Raw genomic sequence first — 23319 nt, 5'->3', positions numbered from 1 at the left:
AAGAGAAAAGGACATTTGTAAACTCTTTTACCTAGAAGAAATTACTTATAAAAAGTATGCTGAATTGCTCATATATTAGTTTTTTATATGTACCCATAAACACTATCCTAAGTGTGTGTACATTATACAATTCATATAATAAAACATATAACACTAAAATGATACAGAATTTACTTAGTCTTTTATTTCCTATTTGACATGTAGAACACATTTTTGGATTTTGTGGAGGTGGGACATCAGTTACTGCATCGTGGATAACCAATTGGTTGTTTACATTCACAAAGGTTGACAAGAGAGTGGTGAGCATTTGCATTCACTGTCCAGTGAAAGAAACACAGTGTCCGTTCCCAAGTACTAACATGAGAGGAGAGAACAGGAGAGGTGAAAACCCTTGGCTTCTGTTGCGGGACTGGAATACATCTCTGTTGAGTAAGAAAGAGGTTTATTAATGAAACTGTTTCCATAGGACATTAACGGCATCGGATGTTACTTCTTTCCTACAATTAAACAAGCAGATTGACTTCAGATTGACTTCACATTCTAGGTTGGGTGTGAGTTTTGATAGCATTGTAAGTACTCTGGCCTCTCAGCAGATTAGAATTTATTATTTTAGTCTTCACTGCTCTTTTGCCTGATAAAAAAAGACTAGCAGCATCTTATACAAACTAAAACTCACTTGAGATGCTAATATACATATTTAGATGATCATTTATCCTTTCCCTGAAACATACTTTTCCTATGAGTATTTGAGTACCTTCTTGTATCCATTGACCATCTATTTGACTTTCTTTGATCCGTTGCTTTTTAAAACCTGTGCTAGTCTGTTCCAACCATGTTTCTATGTAACATCTTACTTCTGCTTCCTAAAAAGGAAACATTCCCTCCAGCAAGCACTCTTCCACCTTGTTTCACATCATTTGGGTTGGCACCAGTTCAAGTTCTGTCAACACTGTTCCATCAGATAAATAGCTGTTGGTAACATAAAGGATGAAGAGGGTGGTATGCGTGCATACCATCCGAGCACCAACGTAGGCTAACAGCTTTCTTACAGTTTCCATATTTGCCTGTGTGCCTACACTCCTGCTAATGTAGCTGTACCTCAGGGCTGGAAGTAACACTTGTCCCTTGCAAGTGGCATCTGTCTAACAATGGTTGAGTTCTCTTGGATAAGAACACGTGTCTTCTGGTTTTCAGTTAATAATTAAGCTTTTATTTGTGATCTTTATATAAACATCATTTTAAATAAGCTAAAAGACTAAGCCAAATAAAACATCATGTCTGCAATCTGTTATCTATACCATTTCACTAGTTTTAACAGAACAAGGAAAATTTCACTTTCATAAATGTTATACAGTGTAGAGTTCCAACTCACCCAGCACAATGGTGATCGTCTAGACGGCAAGAAAACATCAGACAGAAACATTCCCTACTGGCTTCTTCTTGATGTAGAAAGAAATCTGACATTGCACATATTTTTTTATTCAGAAAATAATTTTGGAGAGAGGCATATAAACATCCTCCAAAGGATAATCCTCATCCTGAACATTATCAGTCAGCCACCTTCTATATTACATGATCAGTTCAGTTCTATCAAATCAGAAAAGATCTAGTCAAAATCTCTAGTCTTTTAATCTTACACATTGGGTATGATCCTTGTCAGGTCTGGCTAGGCAAGATACATCATTATTAATACTTGTTTCATCTTTATCTTGCTCTTCTGGAACAATTGTGAGCCTTACAAACCTTTTATTCTATTAATGTAAGTCTTACATTGGAAGCAATCTTAGTCTCCAGGTTAAAGGGTAGAGCAGAGTTCTTGTAATTCACTGGTGGGTCTGGAATCAGAAGTGTTGTGATCATATATATATTTTTTAATGTAACACAATGGCATAGAGTGTGAAACACCAGAGTGATATCACATGTGCCACTGAGTTAAAATAAATGTCTAGTGGCACCTTGGTGAGCCCATAGAAATTTTAAGACACTTCCTATGAATTTTGAAGGAGCTAGCCGGTGCTGGGTATAACAGACTGAGTCATCTGAAATAAGCATCTTGTAGGTAATATGTAACAAGTATTAATGATTGTATGTCATATTTATGCAATATTCATAACTACTAGGCAGTATTTTTAGTACCAAAATTTGGTGTGCTGATGAATTACAGAAACATTCAGAGCAGTGAGGTGAATGGTAAAATGACTCTGATGAGTGAGTGGGAGAAGACAACGTTTCATTTCTGTAACAAGAGTGTAGCAGTCATCTAAAGATGTGATTCCATAGAAATAACCTATGTGCAATAGAAATCCTGAGTTAGAAAACAGTTTAATTTTGTAATCCAGTGTCTGTGATGTGGTCAATGGCATACTATTTGGGGAAATTTGTGAAATCTTTGTTTAGAACATATAATGCTATATAGATCAGCTGTATTTTTATTCATACTATACTTGGGGGGGGGGCAGTGTCTTGGAGCTCGAACTCAGGGCCTGCGCACTTTCCCTCCGCTCTTTTGCTCAAGGCTTGTGCTCTACCACTTTAAGCCATAGATGCACTTCTGTTTTTCTGGTGGTTAATTGCAGATATGAGTCTCACAGAATGTCCTGCTTGAGCTGGCTTTGAACTGTGATCCTCACATCTCAGCCTCCTGAGTACCTAGGGTTAAAGGTGTGAGCCACCAGTGCCTAGCTTTATTCATATTTTTAAATATGATTTAAAAAAAATTTAGGAACCTTAGGAAATATTGAAATTATTAAATGATTATTCAGTGGAATTATTGTTTTATTCTGCAAGTTAAAAATTGGATAAGACTTCTTGAAGATGAAATCTAAGACCTAAAAATGATTATTTGAGAATTATTTCTTTATATAGGTATCTAGAAATATTTTGAGAAACACATAATTCATTAATAAGGATTTAGTCTTTTTTATATTTTTCTGAGTAAACAAAACTGAATTTAGCTCGCAAAATTCTGAAATTGCTTCAAAAGATATTCTTCTTACTTTTCTCTTGCAAACTCTAGTCAGACCCTTATGTTCTACCATGACCATTTTAGCCACAGTATTTCTGTTAGGCTATTTTAACAACCTGCTAACTGGCTGCCAACAGGTCTTGTTGCTAATCTCAGATCCTGCCAATTTGTTCTGTGTGTGGCTTTTCTTAAACACAAGCATGATCATGTGTCAATCCCTTTTATAAAGTTCTTTAATGGTGTCTCATTTCCTACAGGATAAAGTCCTTTGCATGACTTGTGGGGCCCTGCCTGGCCTATGCTTTGCCTTCACAGTAACCCCATCTCACCATGATCCCTATAGACTAAATTCTTCTACATACAAACCTACTTCTCATAATGGCCTTTGTTACATCTCCTTCTCCTCCGAAGAACTCTTGTATCTAGTGAGTGTCAATATTCAATTTGTTGTTTAAGATTATTTTTCTAAGATACCTTTCCTGATGGCTCCTTTATCACTCAACTGTCAAACCCCTGCATTTTAGTCATCACTTTGCAAGGCCTGAGGGGTAGACCCAACCATAGGTACATTCTGAAGCTCCACCAGTGATTTTAATGCAATTGAAATGGTCTATATTAAACTGAGTTATGGGCACGATAAACAAGATTGTGTGTGTATCTGTGTGTGTGTGTGTGTGTGTGTGTGTGTGTGTGTGTGTGCGTACGCGTGCACCCACCCTGGGCTGTAACTCGGCCTGGGAACTAACCATGAGTTTTGTTTGTTGTTGTTGTTGTTGCTAGCACTCTACTATTTGAGCCATAGCTCCATTCTAGCTTTTTGGTAGTTAATTAGGAAGAAGAGTCTCACAGGCTTTTCTGTCTGGGCTGGCTTCAAACCTCACTCCTCAGATCTTGGCCTTAGTAGTATTACAGGTATGAGCGCCCAGCACCCAGCTGATAAACAAGATTTTGAAGAATTAAAGCCAAAAAGTATGAACTCCCTCACTGATAACTTAGATTACATATTGAAATGATAATGTTTTTATGTATCAGCTTAAATTCTTATAATTAATTTTCAGTTCTTTTTATACTTTTATTATAATCACTAGAAAATTTTTAATTCTGCTTGTGGCTTCATTACATTTCCATTGGATACTACAGATCTAGAATAAATATAATGATACTTTCTTGTGCCACATAGTACTTCAGTCAACAAAAGATGGCATGTGCCTCAGTACTTCCACAAAGTTAAAATGGAACTAAAAAATTCCTAACACTTAGGAAAACAGTTGCACAAGTTAGTCATGGTTTGTGGTGATGTGGGCATAAATAAATCTGTCTTTGTGCTGCCAATATAAAAATACTGGGACACTGAGCTATGTACAGCACATAGTACTTGATAACTGGGCTAATGATATAGGTTGTGATTATTCTATACTTTCTATTGCTGTTTTAGGGTATATTCCTTCTACTTATTAAAAAATGTTTGTGCTGGGTGTTGGTGGTTCGCTCCTGTAAAGCAAGTGCCTCAGGAGGCTCAGATCTGAGGATGGTAGTTTAAAGCCAGCCCAAGCAGGGAAGTTTGTGAGATTCTTAGCTCCAGTTAACCACCAAAAAGCCAGAACTCAAGTCAGTAACTCAAGAGCTGTAACTCAAGTCAGTAGCAAGCAGCCTTGTGCATTTACTGCTTACTGCATCTCTTGAATACATCGAGTCAAATTATTAACCCATATTTGCATTCCAGAGTTGTACATCTACTCTGTAATATGGAATGATGATGGCATTGCTTTAACAGTGCATCTCAGAATGCATCCCAGTCATTAAGTATCATATAACTATTAGATAAATTGTTTTATAACCATCTATGAAATTGACTTAATATGTACATATGAGGTTAATTTTTCTGATTTTTTTCTGCCTCATTGAAAAACTAAACACACACATTTTGCTAGAATTTTTGCCATAAGGTATTAATTTATCTATTTATTAATTTAGAAAATATTTGAATTTTTGTAAAATGTCTAAGAAAGCAAAATAATGATATAACAAATAAAAATATTACACAGTACCGATTGCAGATGAATGAGAATTATATCCAATGTTGCTTTAACCATTTGAATTACTTTGCTATTCTTTCATTGTGGAGAAGTAAAATAATGTGTCTCTTAAAAATGTCCTTTATGGTAATATGCTTTCTATCCAAAAAACTTCCACCAATGCAGATGATGAGATTTGACTGAAGTTTACAGGTAGGTAACCAGCAGAATAGTCAGAACATAGCACATTTCTATCATCCCCCAAAAGTCCCCTTTCAGATTATCTCCAGTTAGAGACCTGACCACCACTACCCTACTCTCTTTTTCTTGGTATACCTCTGATGCTTCTAGGATTTCATCTGAATAGTACTGTATAGTATATGTATGGCTTCTTTCACCTTCCTCCTTTAATGATTGTATTACATTATAAATATACTGTACCATGTTTATCAATTATTTTTATTATTTTCCTCTTTAAACTGATATGAAGAAATTTGTTAGAAGCACTAATTCTGTTGGATAAATATCTAGAAGTAGGATTTCTATGTCATATGAGAGCCATCTGTTATAAAAAACCACTAAGCTACTTTCCCAGTGGCATTCCCCCCACCAACTTAGACAGCTCTAGTTGTTTTAAATCCTTGCCACTTCTTTGTATTTCCAGTCTTTTAACTTTAGCTAGAATGTATATTGGCATTACAGTTGTGGTTTTAATTTGCATTTCTTTAATGATGAGTGTTGTTGGACATCTTTTCATGTGCTAATTTCCCTTTCCTTCCTGAGGTTTCCATTCAGACTTTTGACCATTATTAAAATTAGTTTGTCTTTTTTTTTTTTACTTTCCTCATATAGAATTGGGCTGTCATGTTGTTATTGCCTTGAAAGTCATCCTTATATATATTTTTTAGATGCCATTCCTTTATCTATGTTTTACAAATATTTTTGGTTTGTGGCTTGCCCTTCATTTTGTTAATAGTACTTTCAAAAGAGCATGCAATTTTAATTTTAATGGATTCCAGTTTCCAAAGGTTTCTTTTATAAGAAAGCTTTATCTAGTCCTAAAACGTAAAGATTTCCTGTTTTCTTCTAGGCTTGTGATGAAATTATAGTAGTTTTTTATAAAAGTAATGAGGTAAGGATCCAAGCTTTTTGTTGTTGTCATTGTCCTTGTTATTTTTACATATGAATAGTTACCCAATTGTCCTAGCACTACTCTTGAAAAGAAAAAGGACTATCCTTTGCTCTATTGAATTACTTCACATCTGTATAACACCCAGTTGAGCCTGTCTCCTTTGGCTCACACCTGTTATCCTAGCTTGAATGAGAGGCTGAGGTAGCAGTTCATCCCAGCCAGAGCAGTAAAGTCTGAGATTTTTGTCTCCAATTAACCATCAAAAAAAGCAATTAGCCACCAAAAAAGCAATTGGCCACCAAAAACTGTGGGTGGAGAGCCAACCTTGAGCAAATAAAATAAAATAAGGGACAGCACCCAGGCCCTAAGTTCAATCTCCAGTGCAAAAATTGGATCCATTTCTGAACATTGACTGAGGTATTTCTCTGTATAGCTATATTTATACCAGCACCACACTATCTTCATTAATTTACCTTTATAATTAATCTTGAAATCAACTACTCCAATCAAAACATCCTCCAACTTTGCCTGTTTTTCAAATTGTCTTAGCTGTTCTAAATCATCAACGACAAGCAGCTTGGAAATTTCTACAGATATTCCTGCTAGAATTTTGCTATTGTGTTGAGTCTACAGATTAATGGAGGGGAAATGATATGATGACAATATTGGGTTTATCTCTCCATTTATGCCTTTTTAATTTCAGCTGTGTTATATAGCTACCTACACATATTTCACCTATTTTTAAATATATCCCTAGGTATTTTATGTTATTTGATGTTATTATAAATACTTTTATTTGAACTTACAGTTGTTTATGTTAGGTTTTTAAAAAGAGGTAGCCGAGTAAGAACAGCACCAGGCACACACGTGGTACTCAGGTAAGGGGTAGGTTTATTTAGTAGACCTGCTGAGACCAGGTTGGCACTCCACGTGGCTGGGGAAGGCCTGGGAATGAGAGAGAGCTGGGAAGAGGAAAGAGAGAGAAAAGAGCCAGAAAAGAGCAGAGAGAGGGGTAAGAACAGTAGCACTCACATGGTATTCAGGTAAGGGGTAGACCTGCTAGGACCAGGCAAGGTTGGCACTCCACGTGGCTGGGAAAGAGAGAGAGCAAGAAAAGAACAGAGAGAGAGAGAGCTAGAATAGAACAGAGAGACCCAGAAAAGAACAGCAAGAGCAAGAGCAAGAGCAAGAGAGCGTCTGGGCCTGGGCTAGGCCTTATGTAGGGTATGGGCGGGGAAAGGTATGGCCACATCAAATTCAGATGTGACCTCAGCGGATGCAGATGTGACCTCTTCCAGGTGTCCCAGTTGCCTAGGTAACGCAGGTACTGGGTGGAGACTTTGCTGCGAGGAGGGTGGAGTCTGCTAGCCATCCAGGGGCGGACCTTACAGTTTACAGCTAGTACATAGAAATACATTGAATTTTCTATAATAGATTTCTCTTAAAACCTTGCCTTCTCATTGATACAAATTGGTAACTTTTTTCATAGGCTTTGAGATTTATTTTCTGAATTTTCTACATGTAATCCTAATTTTTCGTGTGTGTGTGTGTGTGTGTGTGTATGCCTTATTGCTCTGAAATGAAGTAGTGAGAGCACACATTCTTGCCTGGTTCCTAATCCTAGAGGGAAAACCATTAGTCTTTCACCATCCTTTTCAGTGTTAGCTAATACATTGTTGTACATGCCCTATGCCCTCTATGTGGTAAAATTTTCTTATACTCCTGTTTTGCTGAGAGCTTTTATGCATAAATTTTAAATTTTGTCAAATTCTTTTATGTTTATTGAGATGATCATATGTTGTTTTTCTTTCGTAGTCATTTACTGTAGTGTTCTATAGTGACTAACTTTCTCATGTTAAACCAATCTCAGTAATGACTACTCTTGTTAATAACATAATCTCTCCATTCCTGCTTGATGAAATCTTTGACCAAAATAGTACATAAAGAGAGAAATAACTATTGTTCTACAGTTTTCAGGTTTATTTTCTCATAATGTCTTTATATAAAGTTGGTACCAGAAAATATTTTGCTCATTTTGTGAGCTAGAAATCCTTTTCTTAAACTTTTGAGGCTACTGGTTCCGGCAATTAATTTAGCTGAATAAAGTTATTTCAGACAGAATGTAAAGCATGTGCCAATACATGCTATAAGAGAAAGTATAATGCCATTTCATGGGTGTCCGGAGCATAGAGTGGAAAGGGTATGGAATCTTTATTCAAGCATTTTTATTTTTTATAAACCCTCACTAGAATAATTTAAGGCATAATCATAGAGCATCTATATGTTCTTAGAATACCTAAGAAAGAATATTAAATAAAAATTTTAGAGCCAGGCGGCAGTGGCTCAAACCTGTAATCCTAGCTACTCAGGAGGCTGAGATCTGAGGATCGTGGTTCAAAGCCAGCCCAGGCAGGAAAGTCCGTGAGACTTTTTTTTTTAATTTTATTTTATTTTATTTTATTTGTGAACATACTGCACAGAGGGGTTACAATTACATGGGCAGGATAATGCGTACATTTCTTACCAAGCATTGCAGCCTTCTCCTTTGTTTACCCTTCACATCCCTTCCCCTATGAGACTCTTATCTCCAATGAACCACTAGAAAACCGGAAGTGGAGCTGTGGTTCAAGTGGTAGAGCTCTCGCCGTGAGCTGAAGAGTGCAGAGATAGCACCCAAGCCCCACGACCGACAAAACAAATTATTATGCTATGTGTGTAGTTCTATTACTATGATTTGGCCTTGCACACTAGTTAAATGTATCTATGATAATATATTGCTATATATTACTAGACCTTCTCTTACAGTTTGGGCTCAAATAATCCAAATCAAGAATTAGCACCACCGATTTCTTTGTTTCCGTTTTTCTGGCTTATTTCTGAATATGTGAGGTAAAGTATCATTTGAGACTTCAGGTCTCTGGCCTGATCTGCTAAAGAAAATCATTATCAAATGTAAGTCCTCTGTGTTTTTTCTTCTATAAACCCATGGAGAAGTCCCTTGATACTTTATTCTATACTGTTCTAAGTTGCCATTTGAGATATTTATAGAAAAATAATCATGTTTATTCTCACCCATTTGGTTATGGCTGAAGGGAAAATGGTTGCAACATTTGCTGTACTACTGCCAACATTTTGTTAATCTGTGGTATGTATTTTGTGAAGATGCTGGGAAGTTTATTGGGAAAGAACTACTGAACTTAGTTTCTCAGAAATATTTCTCAAGGTTGGCTTACTTATTTTTCTACATTCAAATTATTTTTCTGGGTAATTTAATAGTGTATTACATAAGTTAATTTACTACATACCTTGAGGACAATAGTAATTAATGTGTTTTTTATTTTAGAAAATAGAGACAAAACATTTGTAAAACAGACTAGAGCTTTTATCCCAGTGAGTGACAGAGCTGGGAATAGAATGTGAACCACTGCACTCAATACATTTGTTTTATGTAGTGACTAAGCCAAAGAGTTTTTTTTTTCAATTAATCAGTGAGAATGTGTCTGCAATTATATTCTAATCTAAAATAAGAGGGTGAGAAATGTTTCACTTCACCAGGAAAAGAAAAAAAAAAGAATAAGATTACTTTTAGTGACAAATTCAGTTTACAGAACTTATCAGACAAACCCAAATAATCCTGTACATTAAAGAATTAATTAATGTCATTTCAAAACAAAATAGTTTTGAATAATTGTCTTTTCCTCAGAAAATGTGCTCTTAGAATACAAGAGTAAGACTTTTAACCGTTTGGTTTTTTTTAATTGGGACTTTATTTTTTAATCATTCTTTTGACTTTCAGGACATCATAGGAAATGTTTAGAGAAAGGAAATATAAAGGCACTTAATATGACAGTGCTCCAAGGTTTGAGACAAGGAAAGCCTTCAATCTACTCTAGTTTGTCTCTGCCATCTTCATTCCTTTTTTCTATTTCTTCCCTGCTCCCACTCCCTCCTTCCACCATGAGATCTCTCTGTGTTGCCCAGACTGACCTAGAACTCTTTTTTTTAATTGTGAAAATACCATACAGAGGGGTTACAATTACATGGGCAAGGTAATGAGTACATTTCTTCTCAAGCATTGTTGCCTCCTCCTTTGTTTCCAGTTAGCTGGACCACTGCACCCAGCATTCCATTCATAACTTCTTTTTTCTAAGAAAAATTAATTAACTTTTATAAAACCAAATCATTCATTCTTTCAAGGATTTATCAATGAGAGATAGCTTAGGTACTTTTCTAGGCTCCAAACAAAAAAACAATGAAAAAGAGAAAAGTCTCTGCCCTCAGGAAGCTCACATTCATCTATCTAACTTTGGTGGACTCCTCAGTTAGACCTCATCCACATTTACTCATCACATCCTTGTACAATTTTCAGCTTTTAACAAAAGCATAGGTTTTAAAGTATAAGACCCTGGTCTTTCCAATAACAACTACTTTGTAGCATTTAAATAAGTCATTATACTTATGTACTTCAAATACTGCCTGGCCCATGAAAGGCTCTGTAAGTAAAAGCACAAGCAGTAACTAAAAAGTAGGAGTTACAGAATGATTTTTCTATCACACTAGCATGCCAGCAGATACTGTTTGTCCTGTGAGCAAATTGAAAAAAGTTTTTGTCAGTCATGGGGCTTGAACTCTGGGCCTGAACACTATCCCTCAGCTCTTCAGTTCAAGGCTAACACTCTACCACTTGAGCCACTGCGTCACTTCCAGTTTTCTGAGTGGTTTATTGGAGATAGGAGTCTCACAGACTTTCCTGCCCAGGCTGGCTTTGAACCGCAATCCTCAGATCTCAGCCTTCTGAGTAGCTAGGATTATAGGCGTGAGCCACGGACACCTGGCTAAATTGAAATTTTTTTAAGTCCTATTACAAGTACTACTATATTTGAGTATCCAAAGTTGTAGAAAATATAGATTAACTTTTGATAGTTCACCTCATAAAAGAATTTTCCACATTTCTTCCACTTATAAGTTTTATTGGTGCTTTGAAAATAGGACTTAATGTACAGAATTTTATTTAAACAAGTGTTTTTAAATATTGTATCGACACTCATTCCTCAGTGAGATTTAATTATTTGAAAGGAGTCATAACTACAAAGTTGCTTATAGACATAAAATACAGTGCCTAATGATCACTTCCAAATGATAACATTTCATATTTATATAACATAAACACTTTGCAAAGTTCTATCACATGCTTCATTACATTCAATTCTGCGACATTTGTGAGTAGATTAAATAAGAATTGTACTTTCCATTTTGGAAATGAAGAAACAAAACATTAAAGATATTTAGTATTTGCCCTAACTTAGATTTAGATTTTAGGAGGAGTTAGAACTTCTATCCAATATTCTTTCCACTGTAAAACTGCAAAGCATTGTTTCCTTAAAAAATAAAATAAACCACAAGCAACATGACCTGTTAGCTGGATGCCAGAATCAGCAGGCTGGGAGCTAGCCTACAATTCACCAAATTACCACTAAAATTGAGCGGTGACCCCGGTCCAACTCCCCCTCCAGCCTCTGGTTCCAGAAAGTCCATTTGGACACAAGTTTACTTCAAATGAAACATAGTTAGATGACTTTTTCCATACCTTCCGTTCATCTCAAAGAGATGGAGCTCTCACTACACATAACAGTTGGGGGCAGGCATGCAATCTGAACTTGAATCTGAGTATCTGGGTAGAGAACATGATTGAGGCAGGTAAAGAATTCTGAGACACTGAAACAGAGCCAGAAACAACTGGACATGGTGCTTTAAAATAGTTGCACATATTTTCCAGTATAAATTAGAATATTCTGATAGGTATGGAAAAATAATTTTGCCAGAATGTTTTCCAAAGTTCCTTCCTAAAGTATTAGGGAGCAAGTACGTGTGTGCACACATGTGTGTGTGTTTGTGTGTGCATGTGTATCTTTCTCTCTTTGTGTCTCTCATTTTCTCTCACAATTTATTGAATTATTGAGGAATGCATTGTTCATTGACTTAAGAGAATTGTGGGTACCAAAAAACTTGGAACTTTACACACACACCCTGTTTTATCAACTAACAACAGCAAGTACTGCAATAAGAAAATAAGCCTTTAAAAAAATCTTAGAAAATGAATTCAAACAATTTAACAGTCTAGAGTAGTTCAGCACACTTTCTTTAGTTCTATGAATGTTCACAAACACTTATGAATTATTTCATTGCAGTATAAAAGGATATAAAATGTGGCTGCTCATTGCCCATCAAAAAATAAAGTTTCAATACTTAATCTGGTACTCAGGGACTTTCATGATCAGACTTTTGTCTTATTTCCCTTGTTCTCCATCTGACTTACACCTGAAATGAAAATTCTTCATTTTCAAAGAAAATAGGTTGCCTACACTGTGTACTCTTCGTACCATATGATCTCCCTTCTGTCTGACTCTCCCCTCACAAATATTTTACCAGGACATATCTTACCTCATTTGCCTATCCATACAGTTAGCAGTGTGTGTGTGTTATGCTTCTCTATCATACAGACTTTTTAGCATTGGGAGCTGTCACTGTTTCCCTCTTTGCCATCCATCCTGTCACCTCCCCCCACCAGCCATAGCTAGTGTTTGCTGTGTAATAGAGGAGAAAAAGCATGGTCTTTGAAGTCTGACAGCCCTGATTTCAAACCCCTGCTCTATCACTTATTAGCCATATAACCTGAGGCAAGAGATTTAACCTCTCTGAACCTCAGCTCTCTCATGCATAAAATTGGGAGAAGAATCCCCTTCTGTTGTTACAGAATTAGGGAAAGCCAGAGAGCATGCACAGGATTCTTAGTACTGTGTCTCAGATCTGTATTTTGGGGAGCCACTTTATTACTTGAATTTCTACAATCACCTAGGGAATATTTTTTAATACCCTGCAATAGCACACTTGCAAAAGTTTTAAGGACTAATGTGAACCAGTTTGTTAACTCTTGTAAAGTACTTTGAAAAAATTATCTCATGGATTTATTATGAAACAGTAGAACCTATTTTAAATACTGATAGACATGCAGATATTCTGTAATAGTTGATTTTCTGGCATAATATTAGTTTTAGTATTGAAAGATTTGGTTATTTTGCTTTGTTTTGTTCTATTGTAACAAAATAGTGTACACAATGTGTAGTTTCCACATCCAGAAACACAGGGAGGCATGGAGGTATTGTCTAAGTGGCCATCAGACTACAAAACTGTGGTTCATACCATCTGGAGAAGTACAAAGTATGTTCTGTTGAAGGACCTGGGGGCAACATCAATCAATCTGTGTGAGGGACAGGAATTTGAGCAGGAGCAGCAAGCTACAGCTTATAAAGTAGAAAGCTGGAGCCCCCAGAAGAAAAGCTATTCATGTCCCTCAATAATATTCAATAAACTTTAATCATCATGTGTATGTTATAGTTCTGTTTTGTTTTTTGTTTCCAGTTTTTTAATCCTTTTTAAGAAGAATGGAGAAACATCTGGTAAAAAGCTACTTATCAGATAGAATCTGTCTGACAGTCTGTCTCCTAAGGTTGTAGAGTAAACTCGCTGTTTATTCTAGAAAAAGATAATACAATTAAGCCCAATTTAAACCAATTTGGTGGCTTTTGTTCAGAACTTATTTTTACTGATTTAGGTCTTTGGTTTTTTTTTTGTTTTTTTTGCTTGCTTGCTTCGTTTTATTCTTTGTTTTGCTCTTGGTGCTAGCAATTGAGGCCTTAAACTCAGGGCTTTGCATGTGTTAGGCAACCACTAAACTACCAACAGTTCTTGGCTTTTTGAGACTGGGCCTCACTGTTTGACCCTAGCTAGCCACAAACTCATGATTCTCCTTCCTCAACCTCCTGAGTGCTGAGATTTAAAGCATGTACCACCACACCTGGCTCTCCTTATCTTTAAATATATTAGGTAAGATTATTTCTATTCATTTGAATTTTAGTGTAATATTTTGTAGTAGCCTAAATTATATGCTTTTATGACTAGAAGTTATTAACAGTATGATTGCTTTTTGAATTATAAACTCAACAAAGCAATATATTTCTGAAAATATAGGATTTTATATTTTGATAGAATTGGAGCTTTAAAACAAACTTTCAGAAATCTGCAATGCCTTAAGGGAAAATAAATAAAATTAAGAAGTTTCCTGGGGGGATTGGGAGAAAATAAGGGAGGGGTGACACTGTTCAAAAAGAAATGTATTCAATACCTGATTTACATAACTGTAACCCCTCTGTCCATTGCCTTTACAAGAAAAAATTTTTTTTAAAAAAGGAAATCCCTAATCAGAGAATTTTAGTTATATTAAAGCCACATTCCATTTCTTCAATGATCACACTGTGATATAAAGTATATAGTTCGAAAATTGGTATTATGTTGCGTGCAGTACACCTGCAATGAGACTTCAGCATGAGGCAAAGTGTGTACAAAAGGAAACAGTGCTGGCTCATCAGAAAACCTGGTTTCTGATATTTCCAGCCCAGCACCATCATTGAACTTCTCTGAACCTCAGGTTTTCATTTCTAAGATTAGCAGGTGTTTGATACTTAAGAACGCCCAAGGCTAGTATTTCCTTTTGTGATACTGGATATATTCCTCTAATACAGAATTTAAAAGTCAAGATAAAGGGTCTCTTCTCAAAGTGTCCAATGGGAAATACCGCTGGAAATCAGTAAATATTTTTATGTAGTCCAAATCATAATCCTATCTGAAAATTTCAATATATTTCAACTTTATTCTCTGAGACAGTTCATAACTTGCACTTTTCTCAAATTAACTAATAGAAAGACAGAGGCAAATAGCTTTGCATTATTTACAAGAATTAATTTAATTCCCAAAATAATATGAAACAATTAAACAACCTTCATTATTCAAGTGTATTTCAGGTAGTCACCTACACTGTTTAACCACGTCTTGTTTTAATGAAACTGTAGCAGCTCATTGACCACCAGATGGAGCCAGTCTTGTTTCCTTTGGGGCATGAAAACATGCTGAAAATAAAAATTGATTAATGAGAATGAATACATGGTGGATTTCCTATCAGAGTTCATAATATAGAAAAACATAGACTTTTAACATCCTTTTGCCAACTCTTTGTAAATATACTTCTACATAGAAAATAGTTAACTTATTTCTTTGTTATGAACATTCTTTCATTTTGTCATTCATTGGATAGACTGGTTTTTTTTTTCTTTTATTTACTCTTGGAAGATAACATCCAAACAAGTGTGAGTGGTGTGTGTGTGTGTGTGTGTGTGTGCGCACATGTGGTGTATGTGCGGAGGGGTGGTACTCGCATGCACATTGCTGGAGATTGAACTCAGGGCTTCATGCTTATTGGACAAGCATTTATCTTTTAAGTAAGTATCTTTTAAACATAGTAAGGATTTAACTTCTGGTCACACAATAAATATTAAAGGCTATATTTATGAAAAATGATCGGTTTATTTATATATATATATATATATATATATAAAACATATAGGCTGTCATTTTCATGTCACAGACTGTTCCCATTGCAATAATTTCCATAACAAATTTTCTTTAAAAACAGGCAGAAGCAAAGGCATTCTGAATGAAAAAGGGGACATATGTCATTTATCCCCAAGACCTCTTCAAGGAGAATGGCAGCTGTTATGGGATTCTATCCAAAAGCTTAATACCTAGGGACCTTAATCGAGGATAGCTTACTTAAAGTTGGCTTCACCAACTCATTTAGCTTCTGTTTAGCAATATTTCAAAATTATCTAGTTGTTATAGCTCCTTTTAATTGGGCAACTATCTTGAAACAATGCTTGATAGGAAATGTACTCATGACTTTGCTTGTGTAACTGTAACCCCTCTGTACAGTATTTTTACAATAAAAACTATTTAAAAATAATCCATTGTAGGGACCCACCTTGTGTACTCTGCAGAAATCTTCTCTTTAGTCTGGCATTAAGGTGACTCTAGACACTGTTCTAATACAAGACTTAAAATGATTCACCCGTTGATTTGTCCTTTCATCTACTAACAGAATAAATGCAAGGCCTATGCTATGCTAGCTGGGCTGTGCCTGCCATGTGAGTTTACAGCCTAGGGGATGATGCAGATAAGGCACTTGCCATTCTATGCTGAACTGCTGCCGTGTGTTTGAAAGGTTAGAATGAGGGGGAAAGTTAAGCAGGGAGAATCAAGATGAAGCCATAAGGTTCTTTCTGGATGGAAAGTTCTTGCATAAACTCAATGTTTGGCAGGCTGTTATTCTCTTATTCTCTCATTATCCATTAAACTATATGTTCTGGTCTAGTGGAAAGTTAGCTCCCCCACCCCCACTTTTATGGGATTTTACTTCACCAGGACATTGATGTGTTACCTGGGTACCTTTTATGTACAATTGCAATGTTTGTCTTTGTAAGTTTTCTTTTTTTTTTTTCTCCAAGCATGAAGAACTAACTAAGCTAGTTAAAAGCTTATATTTTATAGCCATACTTCAGGGGTTTGTAGCCCCAGATTTATAATCCCTGAGATAAATTCTTTTCTCTCTTACTACTACCTCAATTTACTCATCAGAAAAATGGAGCTAATAAAAAGGATTAAACAAGTCATTCAATTACTGGTGTTTGTCATATAGTGAGTACTTGAAATGTTAACTATCGTGTTAGCTGTTTTTAAGTCTGGTACCTTTCCTGGAATTAACCAAGATCTGCTGTATTAAAAAATCTAATTAAAATGTTGTAATTTCAGAATGTGTATTAAGATATAACTCCACATCAGTAGCATTAATACTTTGTGTCCAACAAATCTGTTTCAGTATTTAAATTATGTTCACTGTTATTACCTCATAACCTTGATTTATATAAAAGTTTTTGTTTAATATTGAAGGAATGAATTTACAAAAACTTAAGGTATTCATAAGCCTTTTTAACTAATTCTGGCATTTCAGAGCCCATATTATATATGTATATATACATACACACATAAATACATATCTATTTATATTTATATATATATATATATATATATCAGCTACTTGGAACTACATAGCAGTAGAGAGATGCAAGAATTAAGTTTTTGGCTAGCCCCTGTGGAAGGGTTGTGGACATTCTACCATGCAGAAGAAAAAATTCAGTATAGAATTAACTTTCAGTCTTTGCCAGGCATTGTCATCTAAATTAAGAGTTTGAATGTTTTAGCTCAGGGTCTGCTGCTCACCCACATGGCACACTAGCTAAATAACTTCCTTACTTGGACCTTAGTTTCTTCACTGGAAAGTTGAATTAGAAGATTCTCAAGCCCCCATCTAGCTCTTTTTACTCATACCATAACATACATAATCTTCGTTGTGAAAACAATTTAATTGTATCATTAAGTAGTTGTACAAAATGGTTACAATTCCATTAGTCGTGTTATGAGTACAATGTGCCATTGTCACTGTCACACATTCCCTTCATCATGCTCCCACATTATTTCCCCTCCCATTCCTACCCCCTAGTTACATGATTCAGTTTTGTATAGTGTACAATGAATATAATGACTGCATTTGCTCATCTTGTGTGCTCCCTTCTTTAATCTCTCCCCAAAAACATGTTTCTGCTTCCTGATATTCATTTGATAACCAGTTCTTTAGTTGTTCAGAGGAGTTACACCTTGGAACTTCTCCCATCAATATACCATCCTTTAGTCAGTTTATGTGTATGCTTAGATCCTTGTTTGTGGAATCATGAACATACATAATCTTTAGCCTTCTGATACTGGTATCACACATGAATTCAAAATTTGATACTTAGGTTTTGGTCAGTGGCTTCATTGTTTGGTCAGCTTTTTTTGCTCAGACTGGCACCCTACCATTTGAACAATACTTCCATCAGCATTTTGTTTGTTAGTTGGAGATGGAATCTCACAGACTTTTCTACCAGATACTTTGAGCTGCTTCAGGTCTCAGCCTTCTGATTTGCTAGTCACAGGCTTGAGCCACTGGTACATCAATTTCTCAATATTTTCACATATGTTAAATTCCTTTTACCCTTTAGATTCATTTCAAGAGTAGTAAGTCTTTATCAGATATGTTTGTATTTTTTTCAGAGTATCTTTCCAAGTACCTGACACATAGAATGCACTTCTCAATTTAAACATTAGTTGAAGATAGTATGATATACTGTGAGCCTTTCATATTTTACAGACTTGAAATTGTATCCTATTTTTATCATATATGGCCCTATCTTTTTTTCCTCATTTGTAAAACAGCCCCAAGGATACTCCTTCATGGGTAATCAAAGATCTTAGCATGGTGTCTAACATATAGTAGTTCCTCAATAAATGTGCCTTTTTTAGTCTATCCTTATTTTGTACTCGTTTAGCATGTTTCACAGAAATTTCAGCTAATGATTAGTTATTATATTGCATATTATTTTAATCATTCAGATTTATCATTGAGATTTATAATAAAATCCATAGTAGAGAACTCCATACTTAAATAATTCTTTAAAGTATTTTGCATTATATTTTAGCCATATTTGTATTTATCCAGTTACTTTTTCCATTTTTGTTTATTCAGAATTCAAGCACATGAGAAATGAGTGTACTACTTCTTGTTCTGTAGCATGGACTGAGCTAACACAGAACTTCTTTCTTATGTAGTAAATAAATAAAATATGATGGGCATGAGGGAGAGAGAGTGAGAATAAGAAGGTAGGAAAAGAAGGAGGAAAGGAAATTCCTAGATACCAGAAACGAAAAGAAGGCATAACCAGGATATTAAGTGAGCACTGCTAATACTAAGGTTGCTAGAATGATATTCGACTCTGTTGTAGGTTCTAATAGCTAGAATCTGAAATTTTCATCTTCTGTCTTGGATAGAAGATACAGCCTTAGGTATATATAAAGAGATAGGAAACAGAAAACTATATACTTGGTCAAGAAGGCCAAAAAAATCCTTTCCATTTTTAGAGGGAATGAAGTGGGGGTTGGTGGTAGGTGAGCAGAGAGGGAAGGAAGGAAAAAAAAATGTCTCATTAAAAAAAAAAATTAAACTAAACACTACCTAACAGATATGGTCTGAAAGTCTGAATGTCTAAATACTGAATGTTTTCACATAGTATAGAATCAAAAATCAAAAATTTAACATAGAAAAAGGTGGTGTTTAACCTCTGATTATCTTGCAGAATCAAATGCAAATAATGCAAATCCTTTGAAGGAGCCTTTGCACAATCTTGAGTGCCAAGAGTTCCTGTGGAGTGTGAAGAAGAGGTAGCCTCAGACAAAAATAAACTCACAATAAAAAAAAAATTAGCTTTGATAATACAACTGTTTCTTCCACATCGGGTAATATGTACATTTTTTTTCCTTTTACTTAGTGTAAGCTGTTGCAAAGCTCATAGAATTCACAAACTTTATAGACCATGATAATGACAGTTTGCCTTGTGAAGGTTAAAATGTGTTTGTGACTTTAATTAAGTATTACTATCTCACAATACTGTGAAATTTATGTAATCACTTAATCTCAATAATAAATTATTAGAAAACAAAAATGACCACCACTGAAGAGAGAGCCAGAAGACATAAACAAAAGGATCCTAAGAACAGTGTGAAAGATAAAACATAATAATTATGTTTAAAATAGAGACTTTTTGAAGAAAGAAAATAATAATGAATAACTAAGGTCATGTAAAGAATGGATGAATTTGAAAAAGAGCTAAATACAATTTGTAAAATAAAAATATTAACTCATATTAGTTTAAAAACTGATGAGATACAACTGGAAAGACAATTAGTGAACTGAAATATAAAGTTAAGGAAATTACTCAGAATGTATTGATCAGAAATGAAAATGGAATATACTATGATTAGTCTTAGTTATTATACTTTATACCCAGTAAGAAAATTGAAAAATTGAGCAACTGTTTTGGTGCACTTGTGTTTATATAGGTGTTGTTGCATTTGGTTGTATGTACCTTGAATACGTTAGAATTTTAGTGTTTATGCCATCTAAATGGAACTTTACCAGACTTAATAATCATGGTATCATAGATCTTTAGAGTGAACAATAAACAGAAGTCATAGCAATTTACTTGTCACTGATTTCTAATACTTGAGCAATGGAGTGTATGACTATAATCCCAGCAATCAGGAAGCTGTGGGTAAGGGGAGTGTGAATTATGAGTTTGGGAATAGCCAGGGGAAATACCAAGAGCCTGTTTCCAAAAATCGAAGAAAAACACTGCTACACATTCCTGAAAAGTGCAATCAAGAGGTTGGTCCTTACTAACAGAGACCATATGGAAAGGAATACATGAAAATAAAAGTAAGCATAGTTGAATTTGTTTTGAATGTTTTAATCTTGACTTACTGTGACATCAGATAGTTGAATTCATCATTATTAGCCTTCGCATTTATTTTCAAATTCTCACCACAAATAAAGGTTTTCAGTCATTTGTACCCCCCCCCGTGTGTGTGTGTGTGTGTGTGTGTGTGTGTGTGTGTGTGTGTGTGTGTGTGTGTGTGTGTGTGTGTGTGAAGAATTCATCTTTTGGGGCTGGGAATATGGCTTAATGGTAGAGTGCTTGCCTAGCATGCATGAAGCCCTGAGTTTGATTCCTCAGTACCACATATACAGAAGTGGCCCTGTGGCTCAAGTGTTAAGAGTGTTAGCTTTGAGCAAAAAAAGCAGCTCAGGAACAGTGCCCAGACCCTGAGTTTAAGCCCCAGAACCGGCAAAAAAAAAAATAATTTATCTTTTGTGTATTTGTTTCAACCATGAAAGCATTAGGTATTTCAAAGAATACTCACCAGAATTTTCCTTAGAACATCATGAAATTCTGTCACAGGGAAATGGTGGGTAAAGGCTGTAGGCATTGGAGTGATGAAACTGGAGCTTCCAAGCACATGTGAAGTACTACTACTGTAACTCAGGTTGGGCCAGATTGGCCTGCTACCTCTTTATGTTCCTCTTCTCCAATTCCATTTATTACTTCATCCCATCATTTGACTGTTCTTCATGATTCTAGTATTTGAGCCAAGTGCTGCCCTGAGTGCTGGGGAAACATGACTTCTCAAAGGCGTTTAATGTCCACTGAAGGTAAAAGCAAAGTAAACAAGAAGTTACCATGAAGTGTGGTAAAGTGCTGAGTGCCCTGAAAGCTCAAAGAAGGAACACGTTAATCTAACTTTAGTGACTGTAATGAGAAAAGATCCTTTAATGGAGTGCCAGCCAATACAAGACTAAAGGTTGAGCAGGAGTTAAGCAAGGAACATTAATTGGAGAATGGAAGAGGGGATGTTTATCATGTTCCAGAAAAAAAGAAACAGGAGGTGCAGAAATTAGAACGTGAAGACAACAGCAAGATATATTCAAAGAGCAACAGAAAGCAAATGATAACACTGTGAGGTAAATGCAACAAAGGAGCTGTGAAAGATGATATCAGAGTGGAAATCTTTAGGTCTGCCGATGTCTTTATGGGAGTAGGAGGGTAGAATTCTTGCTTAGAATGCACACAGTCTCCTGTACTGAGAGAAGTGGGAGAAAGGGGAAAGGGAATACATTAACTATTTCACAGGACTCCTGCGGTATGCAAATCCAACCAGTGTAAGATAAGAAGAGAGATTCAAAGATATAATTCAAAAGAAATACATGAAAAACCTCAAAACCTACTAAGATGATTTATTTCTGTATTTAATAGTTTTCTTTTTCATCAATATGCTTAGCATTTACAGCTGTTAGTCTTGAAAACAGAACTGGACATAGAGTACTTTAAAAGCACCCATATAAAATTACTTATAAAGCTGATCATTTCTTTCAAGTGCCATCAAAATCACATTAAGTAACCACAAAAAGAGCAAATTATTTCTTCGTTCATGTATTTTATTTTAACTAGAAGATCTCTTGAATAAAATTACTGCTGTTAATGTAGTACACATTTACGATGTTCTTCAAACTAGGTAACAGTGAGACAATGATACCTCACTTTTGATTCACTCACTCATGAGTAGAAAGATGACTGGCTTTCATTATTACATTGTCTCATTGTTTACCAGCCAAAGAAGAGATTGTTTAGACTTACTTGTTTTGCTTTAGTCACAAATTTTCCAATATACAGAATACATATATACACACATATATACATATAAAACTATAATTTATAAGCCCACGTTAATTTACTTCACATGGGATTATAGTAGGACCAAGTACATAAATTTCTAAATCTTAGTAAGAATTTTTTTCTTTTGTCTATCTTAACTTATTATATATATTTATTTTATGTAGTATGATCAAGTTAGAGTCTGTTGTTGTTATAACTGGTGAACTAAAATGTCAGGTAGTTGAAATATCTACCCATACTTAGAAGATTATATCTTATAAGAAAGTGTAACTGCTAACTTTAGGGCGCCTTAGTTATTTTAAAACTAAGATAGGTGATTTACAATCACATTTAACAAATACAAGTGAGAAGAACAATTAAAGTAGATAAAGATAAATAAATAGATAAAATAATAAAGATGTTTGCAAAATTAGTCAATAAATTGACACCGGTTACCTTCTAAAGGAGAACACAAATGTTCTCTGAATAAATGGATCTTATTAGTTTTGTTTTTAAATGGAGGAAACCTAAGCCCAAATCTTTACTTTCTGTTTAGAGACATGAGCATTGGCATTAGTAGGAACCTCTGTGTACTTCTAACTTGTGAGTATTGCTTACTGTTTTCCAGAGGAAGAAGCCACTCCAGATGGTGCTGTGGCAGAATACCGAAGAGAAAAGCAAAAGTATGAGGCTTTGAGGAAGCAACAACCAAAGAAAGGATCTTCCCGGGAAGACCAGGTAACTTCAGAAACCAAAAACACGTATTTAAATCATTGCCTTTCGGGCCGACTAGACAATGGGGGAGGCACTACCTCTTACAAATTAAAAAGGATGAATTTATGCAGCCTTGGTGGGGAGCTAAGAACCTTGGCCACTCCTAAGAGTTCAAACTCTAGAGTTCTTTCCAGACATTTAGGTTAAAAATCTGAAACTTCCAAATTTTAGCCTGGTCCTCTCATATCAAGCCCAGAAACCCTTTAAAGCCATATATCTTTAGAAATTCATGTAGAATGAATATTATGAAATGGAGAAGTAAAAAGTGCAAATGATAAGAGTCTCTCTTCCAGCCCAGTAAATTAAATGCCAAACAGCCAGCTCAACTTGAAATTACACCCTACCTGGACATGAGACATTGCCCACTAGTTGATGTCTTCTTCAATAAAACCCTGTTTGTTGCAA

The 23319-nt window shown here is 35.3% G+C and overlaps 1 protein-coding gene across 1 annotated transcript in view; it reads left to right on the top strand.

Moving 5' to 3' along the window:
• Cwc27 (CWC27 spliceosome-associated protein homolog (S. cerevisiae)) overlaps positions 1 to 23319 on the top strand; it is a 196313-nt gene that overhangs the window by 133946 nt on the left and 39048 nt on the right. The window contains exon 12 of the mRNA XM_013025301.1: positions 22769 to 22878. Within this exon, the coding sequence (XP_012880755.1) occupies positions 22769 to 22878 (110 nt within the window). The remainder of the gene's footprint in view (positions 1 to 22768; positions 22879 to 23319) is intronic.

This window comes from Dipodomys ordii, unplaced genomic scaffold (genome assembly GCF_000151885.1).
Source record: "Dipodomys ordii isolate 6190 unplaced genomic scaffold, Dord_2.0 Scaffold83, whole genome shotgun sequence".
Taxonomy (NCBI): Eukaryota; Metazoa; Chordata; class Mammalia; order Rodentia; family Heteromyidae; genus Dipodomys; species Dipodomys ordii.
The sequence above is the reverse complement of the archived record's forward strand: the minus strand, read 5'-3'. Positions and strand labels throughout refer to the sequence as shown.